General features: G+C 35.7%; 1 protein-coding gene across 1 annotated transcript in view; it reads right to left on the bottom strand.

Annotated features, from left to right (window-relative positions):
• The window catches only part of ADAMTS3 (ADAM metallopeptidase with thrombospondin type 1 motif 3), a 290,776-nt gene that overhangs the window by 138,261 nt on the left and 136,379 nt on the right, over nucleotides 1-16,136 (bottom strand). Inside the window, exon 4 of the mRNA XM_036852044.1 lies at nucleotides 14,146-14,302. Coding sequence (XP_036707939.1) covers nucleotides 14,146-14,302 — 157 coding nt within the window. The remainder of the gene's footprint in view (nucleotides 1-14,145; nucleotides 14,303-16,136) is intronic.

The raw sequence follows: 16,136 nt of genomic DNA, 5'->3' as shown, positions 1-16,136 counted from the left end.
GTCTGAACCCAGGCTTGTCAGGCTCCAAAACCCATACCAGAAAGATTTACGGATATTTGGTAAAGATGATACTGGACGCCATAAAAAAGAGTATCTCTTTTGACACCATGTCGGATAAAACTGAATAGAGGGGAAATGCACTACTAAATAATCAGAAAAGAAAAGATACCCAAATAACTGATCAGAGATAGGAAGGGATAGGAAGGCTACAGTGAGTGTGACAGAAGCCAAGAGAACAGAAAACCTCAAGAAACAATATGCTACCAAACGTCATGAGAGGCCCAAGAGAATGAGCTCTAAGAAAAAAAAATCTGTTGAAATGTTTAAGTGTCTTTCAGTATCTGGGAAAAACTATTTATGTAAAGTGCTGAGGTTGAGAGCCAAGCTGAGGGGGAGCTGGATAAGAGACTAAGCGATAAGAAGGGAGTTAAAGAAGATACATTCTTCACAGAAATTTGGCAACGATGGTGATGGAAAAAAATATCTACAAAGGGGCAAAAGGGCCCAAATTCCAGCCAAGTATTTATGAAGACAGAGGAGACCTATACCGTCCAACTGTACACTCTTTGCATCTGCCGCTTAAAACCCATAAGCATCTTTATGGAAATTCATAAAGAAGAAAAATGCCTTTAGAATGAGAAATGAAATGTGTGGCAGTTGCCATGGTGACTTAGTAAGCAAGCTCTACATCATAGATCTGGAGCACCCCACAATCTCTTCTGCGCTGTGCGTCTCCTTCCTGATTCCCATTCAACAACCACCCTCAGACACTCAGACTATGTAAGGAAGTCCCCTCAGACCATCAACAGGGGACTGCATCACACAGTCTGGGTTTGATAAACAGACATCTGAGGTGATAAGTGCTCTTTCTGGATTATCTTCCTTGGAATTTTCTCCTGTGAATTCCAGAGAAATTTTGACACTGTGGGTCTTATAGAGAATTTCATTTTTGACCTTCTTGACAAATGTCAGTTGAAAGCTCGTTTTGTTCAGTTTAAAAAGTACCTGCAAAACCTGCACTTTTTCATCAAATTAAGAGTGTGGAAAAACATTTTTAATAATTTTCCTTGGGCAAGGTACTTAACATTTCTGAGTATCAGAATCAATCACTTATTCATTCAATCAATATTTATTGAAGATCTGCTCTGTGCTGGTCCTTGTGCTAGACCTTGAATAAGCAATGTTGAGCAAACAAGAAAAATTGGGGTAATCCCACCTATTCTATGTCACATAATTCTTGGGAGAATCAAATGAAATAAGGCACATGAAAGAATTTTGAAAACTATCAAGAAGATATATACCATGGTGCAAATCCTTGGCTTGGCTCTTTACATTTAAATTAATTTAAAATTAAGTAAAACAAAAAATTCAGTTCTTTAGTCGCACTAGTCACATCTCAATTGCTACATATGCCTAGTGGTTACCGTATTGGATAGCACTGCGGTAGAACATTTCCATCATCCAGAAAACTCTATAGCAGAGCAATTTCCTAGAAGCTGAAAGTAGAACACAAGAGTGAGAATTTGCATGACACCAAAGGGAGAAAAACAAAAGTGATGCTGTGATGAAAGCATATAACAAACCACACGTTCAAAGAAAGATAGCTGGTGGTTCTTATAAGATTATAAAAGTACCACAAAGGGAAAGTGTAGTTATGATAAAAGAGTAGTAAGAGGTAACTTTCATTGAGTGTTTAGTACATGCCAGGAACTAAAATCAAGTGCTTTACAGATAAATCCAAAGACAACCCTTTGAAGTAAGTACTATTACTTTCTCTGACTTGTTGATGGATGAGGAAACGGAGTCTCTGATAGGTTAAGTAACTTGATATAGGTCACAAAGGTACTCAATGGTAAGTCTCTGGGCTAAAACTATACTAAAGGAAAAAAAGAAATTTACCAAGGGGGGAAAGTGGGGTGGAGGGGGGCGAGTGGGATGAACTGGGAGATTGGGATTGACATGTATACACTAATATGTATAAAATAGATAACTAATAAGAACCTGCTGTATAAAATAAATAAATAAACTTCAAAAAGAAAAAAGAAAAAAAAATTTACCACATCAATAGCAGCTAAGACATTGACTCAATCAGCTTAAATTAGTCATTATGTAAAAAACAAACAAACAAAAATCCCTTGAGGTAACATGATTTATATTTGTGCCTTTTCTACTTTTAGTTATTAATAGTTATTAATAATAATATCATCATCATAGTATCACCACTATGTCTCTACCTGAATTTTTGTCTTGCTTCCTTAGGAATGTCTTCCTTTCTTCCCAGTCATTGCATCCAGTCATCCTTCACTATCTACCTGAAGTCCCTCAAACACTCCAGCCTTCACTGATATTTCTAAAGTCACATAACATGCTTTCTAGATCAGTCATTATAAGACTAATTGTGTAACGGTTTAGTTTAGTTGTTATGTTTCTTTATCAATCTTTATGGAAGTACACTATACTCTATGGGAGAGCATATGTTAAGTACCCAATAAACAAATAAAAATAATATATTTATATCAACAATACACTAGATTTTTGCCTAAAACTCATCATTAATAATTACACATTATGTCTTCATACTTTGTGAAGGCATAAGCTGTAGACACATTCCATCTCTGATAAATGTTTTAGTTTTCTTATGAACTAGCTGAAAAATGTGAGCTTTTTTCCTTCTCTGTGAGATAGGAAATAGTAAAGATGGTTTAAAAGATACATGTTAGTCTTGTAACAACAACAAAAAAAGTCACTGCTTAGATTTTTGGATTTCTTTAGTGTTCTAAAGACCCAGTTTGAAGATCTAATTTTAAAACTGGCTCAAGAGATCATATTCAAATGCTTGAGCCTGTTTTTACAGGATATCCTTGGCTAACTTTACTCTAAGAAATTTAACACAGTTGGACTGTATCCCTTTGGCTTTGAAATACCTTTCACAGGAATGGCCATTAAGGTGGGGTTAGAGTATGTATGCAAAGGGGGTGGAACAGAGAATGTGTGTGATCCTATCTTAATGCAATATGTTCTTATATCAATCAATATATGTTTTCTGAAATAATCACTTATATTTTCTCTCCATACCTAGAAATATAAGGGGTATTCTCAATAGATTAAACACTGAGCACCTAGTTTCCCATTCCCATTAGTTTTTCTAATGTCTATCGCATTTAAGTTGTTCTTTTTAAGCTTTAGTTACTGGAACGGGGGACCTAAGGTAAGGGACTGCCTTCATGACTGGTCTTATTAATTTTTCCTTTGTTATTGCCAAGAATTGAAGAAGACTAAAACAGATGACCTCCCTATTTGTACCGAAGGAGGATTGGACATGGTACCTCTTTCACTTTCAATACCATTATTCTATCTCTGGACCAAAAGTTAGAAAAATCTGCAAAAGTAAGTAAATGGGCTCCTGAGGACTATATTAATACTACTATTCTCTGATTTGCATAAAAATCATTTATTGTTTTAACCATATCATAAATAAAATATCAAGATTCTATATTCGCAAAGAGAATAAATTTGATTTCTTCTTTTAATCACAAGTAAAATACTGTAAAATTTGGGATAAAATTCCATATTTGCAGATATTAATTGGAAAAAGAAAATAACAGTCAAGTAGGATTAAGACTCCAAATTTAGATATATAGACATTGGAAAACTGAAAATTCCCAGGTTCTTCTAGAGACTCAGGATGTCAAAACCATATCTGTGATTTGTTTTAGATTACAAATCATGAGGTAAGGTATACTTAAGTTATAAAGATAAAATTTATTTTTTCTGACATTAATTCCATTTTAACCCTGTTTTTTGCTATTTTGCACTTGACACCTTATCATTCTTCACCCCAAATTACATGTATACAATAAGAGGGGATACAATTCTAACAAGAGCCCTTTCAACAACCCCTTGATATATATGGTTTCTGCAACTACAACAATATGGAACTACAACAATGTGAATCCCAGAAATAGGTTGATTTGTGAAATGGGGATGATATTTCGAAAATATAATTATCTTCTCGGCCTTTGTGCATAAATGACTTGCTAACTATCCCCAAACTCTAGCTGGGAGGTTGGGAAGGGAAAGGAAAGAGGCTGTTGGACACTAGGATTGTTGCATCAAGAATATAAAGAAACTCCATGTTCAACTTCCGGAGTTCAAATAAGATTTTTCAAAATAACAGAGATCTGTAGGCTAAAAGAGAAAGGATTTTCTAGATCCTCATAGCTCTCACATAACATATCAACGCTAGGCCTGGAGACCAGAATACAGAGGTTTTTTATTTGTTCTTTATTTGTGTTTTCCTCCTATGAGAAAAAGTCCTGACCATTGTCAGTCTTTTTTCTTTTTATTTATTTATTTATTTATTTATTTATTTTTGTCTGTGTTGGGTCTTCGCCTCTGTGCGAGGGCTTTCCCTAGTTGCGGCAAGTGGGGACCACTCTTCACCGCGGCGCACGGGCCTCTCACTATCGCGGCCTCTCCTGTTGCGGAGCACAGGCTCCAGACGCGCAGGCTCAGCAGTTGTGGCTCACGGGCCCAGCCGCTCCGCGGCACGTGGGATCCTCCCAGACCAGGGCCCGAACCCGTGCCCCCCGCACTGGCAGGCAGACTCTCAACCACTGCGCCACCAGGGAAGCCCCATTGTCAGTCTTAATCATGAGGCTGGAGGAGTGAGGAAAAATCATTTAATTAGAGGAAGAAAAAGGCAGGCTTGGCCCTTTTGATCTTGGACTGCTTTTGGGATGAGGAGACAGTGATTTCGGATTTCTTCCCAGTTCCCCTTCGAGGCAGAGTCTCAAGAGAAGGGACATGGTGCTAAAACATACAGATCTCTGAGGACCTCCAAGGGCCACAGCCTGTTTTCCTGCTCTATTCTGGGGACTCTGGAAGGAGAACACTGCATTTGCTAGCACATCGATCCAGTTGCAGCCAAGGAAGCCATGAGTCCCCTTGGTTCCGGTGCTGTAAGAACAGCAGTATCTGAGCTTCCTGGGGAGCCTGTCTAAGAGGGTTGCTGAACCAGCATCAATGACGTCCCACAACAGAAGCTGCAGGCAGATCACGTGGGCTGGGGAAATAGGAGCCCTAGCCAGAACTCAGGGTGGTCTGCTGCACCCATGAGAGCAGACTGGAGTCAAGCTGAGAAGGCCCAGCAGGGATGCCAGTGGAGCTAGCAGCCAGGCCAACAAGGACTACCAGCCCAGAGAGGCCCACTCAGCCAGCCAAAGAAGCCCACATACCGGCTAACATACAAAACTTCTGTACAAAATCAAAATGTGATGCGTTTCACATTTAGGATATCTGGGTTTTTTTTTTTCTTCTGTTTTTTTTTTTTTCTGTGAATATTTGTAAAGAATTAATATGTGCTACAAAGTCACCATTTCTATTAATAAAAGGAAGGTCCAGTTTCATAATTCCTACTACTGAAAGTAAATTCTTGGCTTCCCATTTCCTTAATTTGTATTCAGGATACAAAACTTGAATAACTCAGATTATTTGAGTTGCTTTATCCAAGTTGTCATAAGGTCACAAAAGGAAGAAACGGAGACAAGTGACATGCTTGTGGATACTGTGAGTTGAAGTCTGAGTCTCATTATAACTGGGGCCATATAACTAGGAAAGATGAAAAGTCCAAAAAGGTTGGGATTTTACTTAACGATAAAAATCTGGGTGATTAATGTAATAGTGATTTTGTCCAACATCAAAGCTTATAGATCTCAACTCTATAAAAATAATCCCAATGTATACCATAAATGTTCATTAATAATTTGTAGAAGCCTGAGGTAACAGGATGTTAGAATACGTCTTCCATAAATTTAAGAAGAGAACTAGTGAGTGATAGTGTCTTTAAGATGCCCAGTGGAATTCAGATGATAGCAACCCTCTAACAACCCTATAACAACAAATGCTTCCACTGACTTTTCAAATGTTGGGTCATCACAGATGACAGAAGGATGTTGAAGAGAAATAAACAACATATCTAACCTGATTAAATTAATTGTATCTCTTTTAAACATAAATAGGGAGGTGCATCTACTACACCTAGCAGTGATTTCCTTAGGACTTCCCACTAGACTTGAAAGTCAAGCCCAGCATCACAGAAGGAGGAAGGACAACGTTTATTTGCATCAAATTGCTATATTGACTTTATCTACAAATGTCATCCGAAACTGGGAATGTAGAAACTTAAAAGCTGTTCTAATATTTTAATTTCTTGTTACTAAAAGGCTGTTCAGTGACATTTTATTAGTACGGAGCACAGGACATAAAAAGAATCTGCTTTTATCACTCATTTGTCTCACCAAAAGGGGCTTAGACATTGCTCTTATCCCCTTAGTACGTGGGGTAAGTCCTGATAAAATGGAAAATGTGAAAACAAAACCTGCCAATGTGCTGAAACAGAGGACTGAATTTAGAATGCAAAACGTTTTAGTACCACGCAGACTTTATTCTTAACATTTAAAGAGCACACAGAAATCTATAAAGCACACTGAAGAGAAATAAGCCTTGAGCATTGGCTTATACTCAGGTATTGCCTAAAAAATACTTAAAAACTGTCCTTTGGACAAGAATATACACAAAATCTTAGGATGCTTGGTATTACTAACCAGAGCTCTGAAATAATGAACAAAGATCTCAGCACAGAATCAAAGAACCAGTTAATGTGGAACGGCATATAAGTGGTTAAAATAGTTGTGAACGATGAGCAGAAAACAAAAAAATGGAAAAACAATTTGAATCAATGCCTCTTGTCAAAGATTTTTTTCCAGATATTTAGTAAGGTACTGTAAAGTGATCTAAGAATATGCTGTATATAACTACATATCGGCAGTAAACCTTATAGTATATATATTATATATTAAACTTAGGGAAATGGCTCCAATCATTCCTAAAATAAATCTTTCCATCATATACAAAGTCCCAAGTTCAAGAACTTCCATTAAGGATTTTTAAATTTACATATTTAGACCAGATGAATCACAGCTGAAAACTGGAATAAAATTTCTGGTGTCTAGAAAGAACAAAACCAAGTATTCAGCTCCCCTGGCAGAATCATGCATTAAAGGAGCATTTATTTTGGTCTGAGTGTAGCCCTCACATTTTAATTCATAGTCCCCATAATCTAATCTCAAGCAATTTTCAAATAAAAATATTATTTCTGTGCTACACTTATTTCTTCCCATTGTCCCATTTCTCTATGTCATCTACCTGAAAGATTCCCCACATCGAGACAGGGAGAAAAAGATCCTATAAAGAAAGAGAGGATTGAGAATAACACACCTGAATCCTCTGCAGGGATGCAAGGGTCCCTGCACACATAAACAAAAACTGTTTGCAGAATACCAAATGAAGATGATCAGAAGCAAATAGCATTGATCCTCATAAATAAATTTTATATTTGAAGTTAATGACTCATGATTTAGCAGGAAAAAGAAAACAATGACAAATATAAATAAAATCTACTTTATAGAATATTATCTTTGAAAATATCACTCATATTAGTCAGAAACAGAAATGATGAAGCAAAAGATTACTTAACCTCCAGAAATATTCTTACACAAATAATCCTTACACAAATGCTTCCTACCCATTTACTAATGTGAAAGTTTATAAATTGTACATGTAAAGAAAATAAGTACAGGCTTTAAAATGGGTCTAAACAGGAATACCTGGCATGTGCAGAGTCAAAACATACTTAATATTTTACTAAAAATAGAGTCTATCCCTCATAAGCAAATGCAGTTGAAATGAATAAAACCAAACATTAAAAGTATATTTTGAGGGCTTCCCTGGTGGCTCAGTGGTAAAGAATCCACCTGCCAGTTCAGGGAATGTGGGTTCGAGCCCTGGTCCGGGAAGATCCCACATGGCCGCAGAGCAACTAAGCCCGTGCACCACAACTACCTAGCCTTCGCTCTAGAGCCCATGAGCCACAACTACTGAGCCCACGTGCTACAACTACCGAAGCCCACGTGCCTAGAGCCCGTGCTCCACAACAAGAGAAGCCACCGCAATGAGAAACCCGCGCACCACAAGGAAGAGTCGCCCCCACTCACCGCAACTAGAGAAAGCCCGCGCGCAACAACCCAACGCAGCCAAAAAAAAAAAAGCATATTTTGATAATAGGATATATTTTATATTCAGAAAGAGCAAATACATTTTAAATACTAACAGATTTTTCTTGGTGTGAACTGCTCTTTCATAAGTCAATAATTGATATAGTTACTTCTGAGAGGCAATCATTTAATTTAAAAATCAATATTTGGCCTATGTTACCTGAATTAGCTTCATACCCTAAGATAAATTAACTGCTTTCAATTTCACTCCAATCACACAGACACTATATCTGAAACCTTACAATTCTCTTTCTCCATTAATGCCACATCAATAACTAAATAGTAATCCAGCAACTCTGAATTCTCAATACTATTTGTGTATTTCCATATTCAATACCTTATTAGAAAAAATACGGAGTTACATTTTGTAACACTTTAATCCTGGTCTGTATAAACGCTCCTTTCATTGTACCTATTCATGAAGAAATAGAATAGGCCCAGGAAGACATGTTAATAAGGGGAATATTATCTTTCATGTTTCACATCTGAAAGCTCCTTTAATCTCCACTCTGCTTCCTGATTACTTAATATAATAATTCAATCTTCAACTGCCTTCTTTTGTCAATAATTATTATAAATACCTAGATGATAAAACATACAAAACCAACCTGAAAAGGAATTCCGTAAATACGATTAGTATTTCCACGTGAATCCAATGGGAGTAGCCTTGACAAATAGCTGAACTTTAGATTATATTATAAACTAATCTGTGCTTCTGTGAAAAATTTATCATTTAACATCTACCTAAAAGAATGTTTGCTATTGACAGACCTTAATGATTTAGTAATATTATGTGTCTTGCTTCATTTAATAAGAAAACATCTGCTAAAATTAATTTTTCGCGTTTGATTTTTTTTTTTCTTTTGGTGGGTTACAATGTCCACCGATGTTTCTCTTTGATTAGGGTATAAGTCATGAGAACTTCCAAATACAAAGGACTATAGCACCTACTCATGTGCCTACAGATCAAGGAAGGGCTCTGTGCCTAGGAAGTTCCTAGTGTCACTAAAATAAGGAATAGTCTTCCCATTATTCTAGTTCTTGTTTCATAGTTTCATTCCCTGGCAACCAGGAGCAACTCCCAAATCATTTCTGACTTGTACATGTTTCCCACCTGGGACAAAGACACTCCTTCACAGCGCCATGACAACCACACCAGCAACACAAGCACTTGGGTTCATGCAGGAAAATGAAAATCCTGAAAGGAAGCCAGGAGATAAAGGCTTACTATTCCTTGTTTCCCACTGGTAGGAAGTAATTACAAAAATTACTTTAACACAAAGCTTCTGGTGAATGAATAGTTTGTAATTTGCGGGGAGAAGCCTAAGGGCCCAGGGATTAAGAAAAAAATATGAAAAGCTGAATGATGTCATACAAGTACAGTCCCCCTCCCCCCCCCAGAAAATAGACTGCCTAAAGCAAACTTCTTATTGATGACAATGGAGACATTCTTAAGAGATGATCAGAAGTACATTTTCTTTTTTATCTGAGTTTAGACCGATGACTGATTTAAACAGTGGAGGTGAACTTTATGACCCTTTGATAGTTTATTAGCCATGTCGTTACCAAATAAAATTTCAAATCAGTAAAATATAAAATAATTTTGTACAAACTGAAGATGCCAAAAATGAATGTGATCTCCATACTCCCAAAGCAGAAATCAGAAAAAGAAGTAAATTCAACTCTCCCCTAAGATGAAGTAGACAAATTTCTTTATCATAAGCATGCCAGGTTTATATTTGTTGTTAATGAAAAGGATGGTATCCTTTGCCAGAACCTGGCTGCGCTATGTGTTGTGAATACCTGCCAGTTCTGCACTGGAAGAGATTATTTATATTGCCAAATGTAAAACTGCTTTACGTGTTATTCTTAAAAGAGTAATTCTAGAGCAGAGTGCTCTATTTATGATTTTACAAGTTCAATATATTTTTAAACACTATTCATATTTTTCCTCATTTCAAAAACAATATAAATTCCTTAAGGGTCAAGGAAAGAAAATCTGTGCCATATTTGGGAATGGTTGAGGGTTTTTGTTGTTGTTGTTGTTGAATTGTACCATATAATGTATTGTCTCAACAGGTTCAAAGCTGTGACTTTTATTGGAAAACTAGATAAATATTCTTAAAGATAAGGAATCAAAATACAGGTTTGCATTTAGTCAAGTGGAATAACTTAGGGCTCTTGAGTATGGTAGAAGCATAAATTTTGTCTTATTTTTACTTTGTTGTTTTTTTAAGGACATAATGTCTTCTCTCCTATAGTGATAGGTAGCAAACATCTTTCATGGGCTCCCAAACCTGTGCAGTGTTCATTTTCTGATTCTCACTGATACAGATTTTGGAATGAGAGAGTTGAAGGCAAGCAGAGACATTCTAAGCATCCATGAGCCAATATCTGCCACCTGACTCCCAAGATAACCTCTACCCATCCCTACTACAACAGGTATATAAAGACACTCATGCAATGACTCTGGGACATGATTATGAAAATACACTATGAGTTTTTTTAGTTCACTTACTATCCCAATGGATCCTTGAACGTAATATATCCAAAAGTATAGCCACTTGTCATCCTTCATCAAGCCTATTTCTACTTCTCATTTGAAATACCTGAATTCTGGAAAGAGAATTCTCTAGTCTTCCAGATTAGGAATCTGAGTCATCCTTGATCTCTCTCTCTCTCTCCCCCCATCTACTCTATCGAATAACCCCATCTGTTTTACTTCAATCTCAACCCAATTTGGCTCCTTCTCTCCTTCTCACTACTACTCACCTAGTTCAGGTAATAATTTGTTTTAATTTAGAGCACTTGCAACAAATTACAGACCTCAAATGAATGGCAGTTCTCAGTTGATAAAATGACAAGGCAAGAAATGTGTCCAGGCAATCAGTGTGACAACTAGCAAAACACTGGGTTGGCCAAAAAGTTCATTTGGGTTTTTCCGTAAGATATTATAACAGCAGAGTATTTACTTACAGGGACTCTACTGATAGAAGTGCCTTGCTTATGATTAAAACTCCTCCTGACTTTCTGTTAGAGAAATTTATGAAGCCCATGGCCCTCAAATACATCTCTTTCTAACAAAGTCTTACGTATTTTATTCCTCTTCTTATAACTCATTCAAGAGAGACCTCATGTCTCCTAAAATAACATCCTATACTGATCCAGAAAAGCACTATTTTATATGGTACTACAGTTTTCATTTATAAATCAATATACCTTTCTAATCCTGGAATCTGTTTAACTTTACATTTTAGAATGATGGAAAAAATTATAAAAATAAATTCTTAATTTTCACTTGGAAACTATTTAGGCCATGAAAAAGCTTGGCTCTCAGTCCTATAACCAAGAAGTTAAAAGAAGAATTTAAACTTTATAGTATGGTACTTCGAGTTCTAAATTTGAATCTCTATTTAAGGTAGGAGGATATTTACACTTTTAAAATATATAGTTACATTTTAAGACTCTCAAAAGGAGGTAAATTGATATCACCAGCAACTCAGTTCAATCAGAACTGTATAAATAAGAAAATTAAAATTGTTAAGTTCATACTAAGGTTTATCACAGAATATTCTAAGAGAACTGAATGGTTCTATTTTGGTTCCAGTTTTAAGATAACTGAGAGTTAACAAAGGAACCCCTTTTGCTTTGACCCGTGACTGTTGAAAACCTTTCCAATATATATTACTCTAGGTTGTGACCTACTTCTACCATAAAGTAATCTTCTATTTGCAACTGAAAAACTCAAACAGTCTTCAGAGTCTGCATTCTTAAAATTTCCTCATATAATCTGAGTATATTGATACTGATGCTACTGGAATTTATATTTTTAATAATTTCCTAAAATAATGTCCCAAAATATCTTAATTACATCCAATTCTTTTAAACTTATATACCTTGACTCCTAACTTATTTCTCCTAATCTAGCATCTAAAAATGCAATAGGTATTAAACATAATATTTCTTGCAATTTTCTGATTTCAAGAAAAAAAATAATCTCTCCTCCTCTACAAATATCAGACTATTGGAAAGTACCATGGGCTGATATTCATAGATACAGATATCTTCAGGGACTGAAATGGAGCAATAAGGTACAGTTTGGTGAAACTGTAGTGTGACAGATGGAGCAAACAGGATAAGGGTCATAGACACTAATCTGGTTTCCAGTCCTCCAAGACCATTCCATACATGTGGGCTATGGTTTTCTAAAATATGTTTGACCGTTGCCTCAAGAGATATTAGATATTGTTAATATATAACAACCAAGACTACAGAAAAAGTACTGTATCCTACTATCTATCCTTTGACATACCCAGTATTCTGATTTAGAATAACATTTTTAAAACATGAAAATACTTATAAATGAGAATTAATGGTAATGTATTCACAACACGAGGGCAAGCAATGTCTAACTATTCAACTTTAACAAAACTCAATATGTAAATCTTTTGCAGAAGGTAATTAATATCAATAATTAATAACAACAGCTAACATTGATTAGGCAACTATTATTGCTGAGGGCTACATTCAGCAATCTGCATATAGTAGTTCTAATACTTATTACAATTGCGCTATATTTTTTTTTTTTTGAACGATATATTTTTGTTTTCTATTCACAGATAAACTGAGGTTTAAAAACGTTAACTACTAATCTAACAACTTGATATTGTAGAGCTATTGCTCACACATGTCTATCTAACTGCAAAGTGTATCCTCTTTCTATTACACCACAGTGACCCTCTGGGATAGGCACACATTTCATAGTACTGCATCTATTAATACAGACCTGTTGTTTCAAACCAGAAATTTCTCAAAACACTGTCAGACCATGTTAATTTTAAATGTACTTTAGATTGTACTATTCCAATTAATATAACATATTAAGGGAAGCCGGTGGCTTCCCTTAAATCAGACTAATAACTAGGTAACAACTCTCAAAAGACATCATTAATCTAGAAGACAGATGGCTGCTAAATTAAGAAGATTATCTGTATCCCTGACATTTCCCTAGGGGAAATTTCCATTGCCTTCAATTCAGAAAGTTGGCCTGGCAAAAGAAAATACAGTTGACCCTTGAACCACAGGGGTTTGAACTGCCTTGGTCCACTTATATGTGGATTTTTTCTAAAGTAAATACTACAGTACTACATGATCCGCTGATTCTCGGTTAGCTGAATCCAGCATTGGTTGACCCTGCGGAGGTGGAAACTCTGATGCTGAGGACACGCATATACGGCGGGCAGACTATAAATAATACACGGATTTTCCAGGGCAAGGAGGATTGACACCCCAACCCCAACGTTGTTCAAGGGTCAACTGTACAGACTTTTTGAGATCTGGTTAAAAAAACATGGATTCCCATAGTTCCTTTCTTCTCCATAAAGGGAACTTCTATACCCAACTTATAAAAACATCTCTTTAATACAAAGTTACTTTCAGATCTCATTAAAACCAAAATAGAAAACCTTCATGTGCCATAATTCACTTGACTTTAGTGGTTTAGCCTACCTTAAAATAAAATTCGACAGAATCATTCAACTCATTGTCTCTTCCATATTGTAAAAAGTTTTGCAAAATAGACAAAGTCAGATAGCATTCTTATTTTCAAATGTATCTATCAGCTGGACTTAAAACAAAATATAATTCTTTGCCATGTCAATATATCTCATTTTAAAAGTTTTAAAGTAATATTAATAATGCATAATTTAGATACTTCTGGAAGACACAAATATTTTCAAATTTTAACACAAGCTAGAGAAAAGATCATTTTAATGTGAAAATTTAAAAGAAGTCATAAATAACAAATTGGGGGATACAATAATGCCCTGAAATAAAATAATACCTGTAACATATATTCCTCTTATGCATTTAAAAACAGGCAAGCCATATTTCATGATTTATAAACATAAACTTATTTTGCTACCTCCACATTTTATATAAGAGCACATGACAGTCACATTCTCTTAACTGATGGGAGAGTTGATTTCAATATATCTTAGAATCACAGTTAATTATTATCAAAGATGCCTACCTCTGTAGTAGAAGTCTTGGGACATATCTATGGGAGCCCGTTCTACTGCTGATCTCTTGTAGACAACATGAATCCTTCCCTTTTCTTCCTCCATCTGCTTACCTCTTTCCAAGGGTTCAATGAAATACTCATCATTATCACCTTTTATCATTCCAGCCTAGAGAAAACATAAAATGTGTTAATGTTAAAAGAAATATCTATCGTCTTTAGCTCACAAGTACGTTTTTAAATGGCAAGAATACAACTTTTGAAAACTAATGGGTTTTCTTTCCACTTTTGGTTATAAATGTAAAATGGTTAAGCCACGATAAATATCAGTTATTCATATAAGACAGAAATTCATCTATGGTAGGAATAAAAAATTCATACAAGGTAGAATAAGAGCTTTATATAGGGTAAGAATAAGGAAATCATACCATCTATATATTTTATCAGACTAAAAGAAGTACATTTATATATTCTACTCAGTATCTTATCTCTAAAAAAATCTTATGGGCACGTAAATTCAAGAAACATCTCTGATTTCCCATAATAACCCATTGTGCAGCTTCTGTCCATGCATGTCAAGTATCTACATCTTCTGTAACTCATTTACATCTTCCTGCCATATCACTATGGTATGAGAGGAATGAGTTCCATGGGGCACTCACTACATCAAGTTATTTCTGTCCTTAGTTAGCCTAAGTTTCATTGGAAACCCCACATTTCTAATATTTATTAATTTGAAGAACTAGCTCATATTTGTCCCATATTAATCTAATTTCATGATTTTACATAATTTTTTTCTTCTCAAGTTTCATCCTTTTGCATGAAAAGGTTATCTTACATTCAATCACTTCCTCCCACCTCTCTAGTGTTTCTTTCTGACACGGTTTCATCTTTGGTTTATTTAGAAAACATCAGGACTATACTATTCAATACTATAGCTGAAGAGAAATGATGGTTTTGTCTGAAATTTATTCTTCCTTAAGTATCGAGTCCACATGACAGTCAAATAGTTATAGTTCCTATTCCTACTGTAAAGGTCATACACTAATATGGAGTATTAATTTGAACAGCAGTACATTTATTTGAAAACAAAGTTGAAGAAATAATGTGGTAGTGTAGAATTGTAATTATTTTGAAAATATTTATCAGATCTAAGTCGTATTTTTCTTCTGAGGCCCTTATTCTATATTTTCAAATATGAGGTCACTGGCTCTTATGGATTATAGGCAAGGCTGGGGGGAATGGTTCCCATCCCTTCTACCCATTGGTCTAATGGCTCCACCCCTCCATGTCAAGCAGCACAGACATGAAAGGTAGGTAAAACCTTGTCAAATAGCATTCGTTTTCAGCAAATATGCCTATGACCATGGCTTTTCTGTTGTAGTCAAATCTGTCACCCCTTTCCAATTCTGTTTTCTCCCACTAGATACGCTCTATCCCCTCCTTTGCCTGTGTAAGCTTCATAGAGAATTCTTAGAAGCTATGGTATCTCCATATGCCATTTCTACGTCCACCTAGATGTTGTGCTCATACAAACAGCCTTTGTATTTACACCTTGTCTTACAAGGAAAGATCACTACAGCTCTTTCACAGTGTTTAGTTTTTACCCTCTTGAACAAACTTCTAGCCTTCATTACAAAGAACATTGAGCTAGTGGGCATTCGGTAGTAATGCTGATCTTCCAGACACAACTCCAACATTTGGAGTTATTTTCTCATCTGATCAATTACTTTTCCCCTACTCTTGTACTGCACAATGCAGTGTTTTCACAAGTGGCCTGATTAGATCTTTACCCTTCAGAGTTGTTCCTCCTGTCAATGGATTCATCTCCTCTACAATACAGCTTCCAACATCTTTCTCATGCTTTTCAATTGTCATTTAAATCTCTTTAGCATTAGTGTCATATTCTTAAATCTCGTTTTACCAGTAATTTCAACATCACTTTTTTGCCTTGCTCAGGCATGGATGGGTTAATAATGTTCATAAAACAGATTCAAGCTAAG

Source organism: Balaenoptera musculus, chromosome 5 (genome assembly GCF_009873245.2).
Source record: "Balaenoptera musculus isolate JJ_BM4_2016_0621 chromosome 5, mBalMus1.pri.v3, whole genome shotgun sequence".
Taxonomy (NCBI): Eukaryota; Metazoa; Chordata; class Mammalia; order Artiodactyla; family Balaenopteridae; genus Balaenoptera; species Balaenoptera musculus.
Note: the sequence above shows the minus strand (reverse complement) of the source record. Positions and strands in the feature narration are given on the sequence as shown.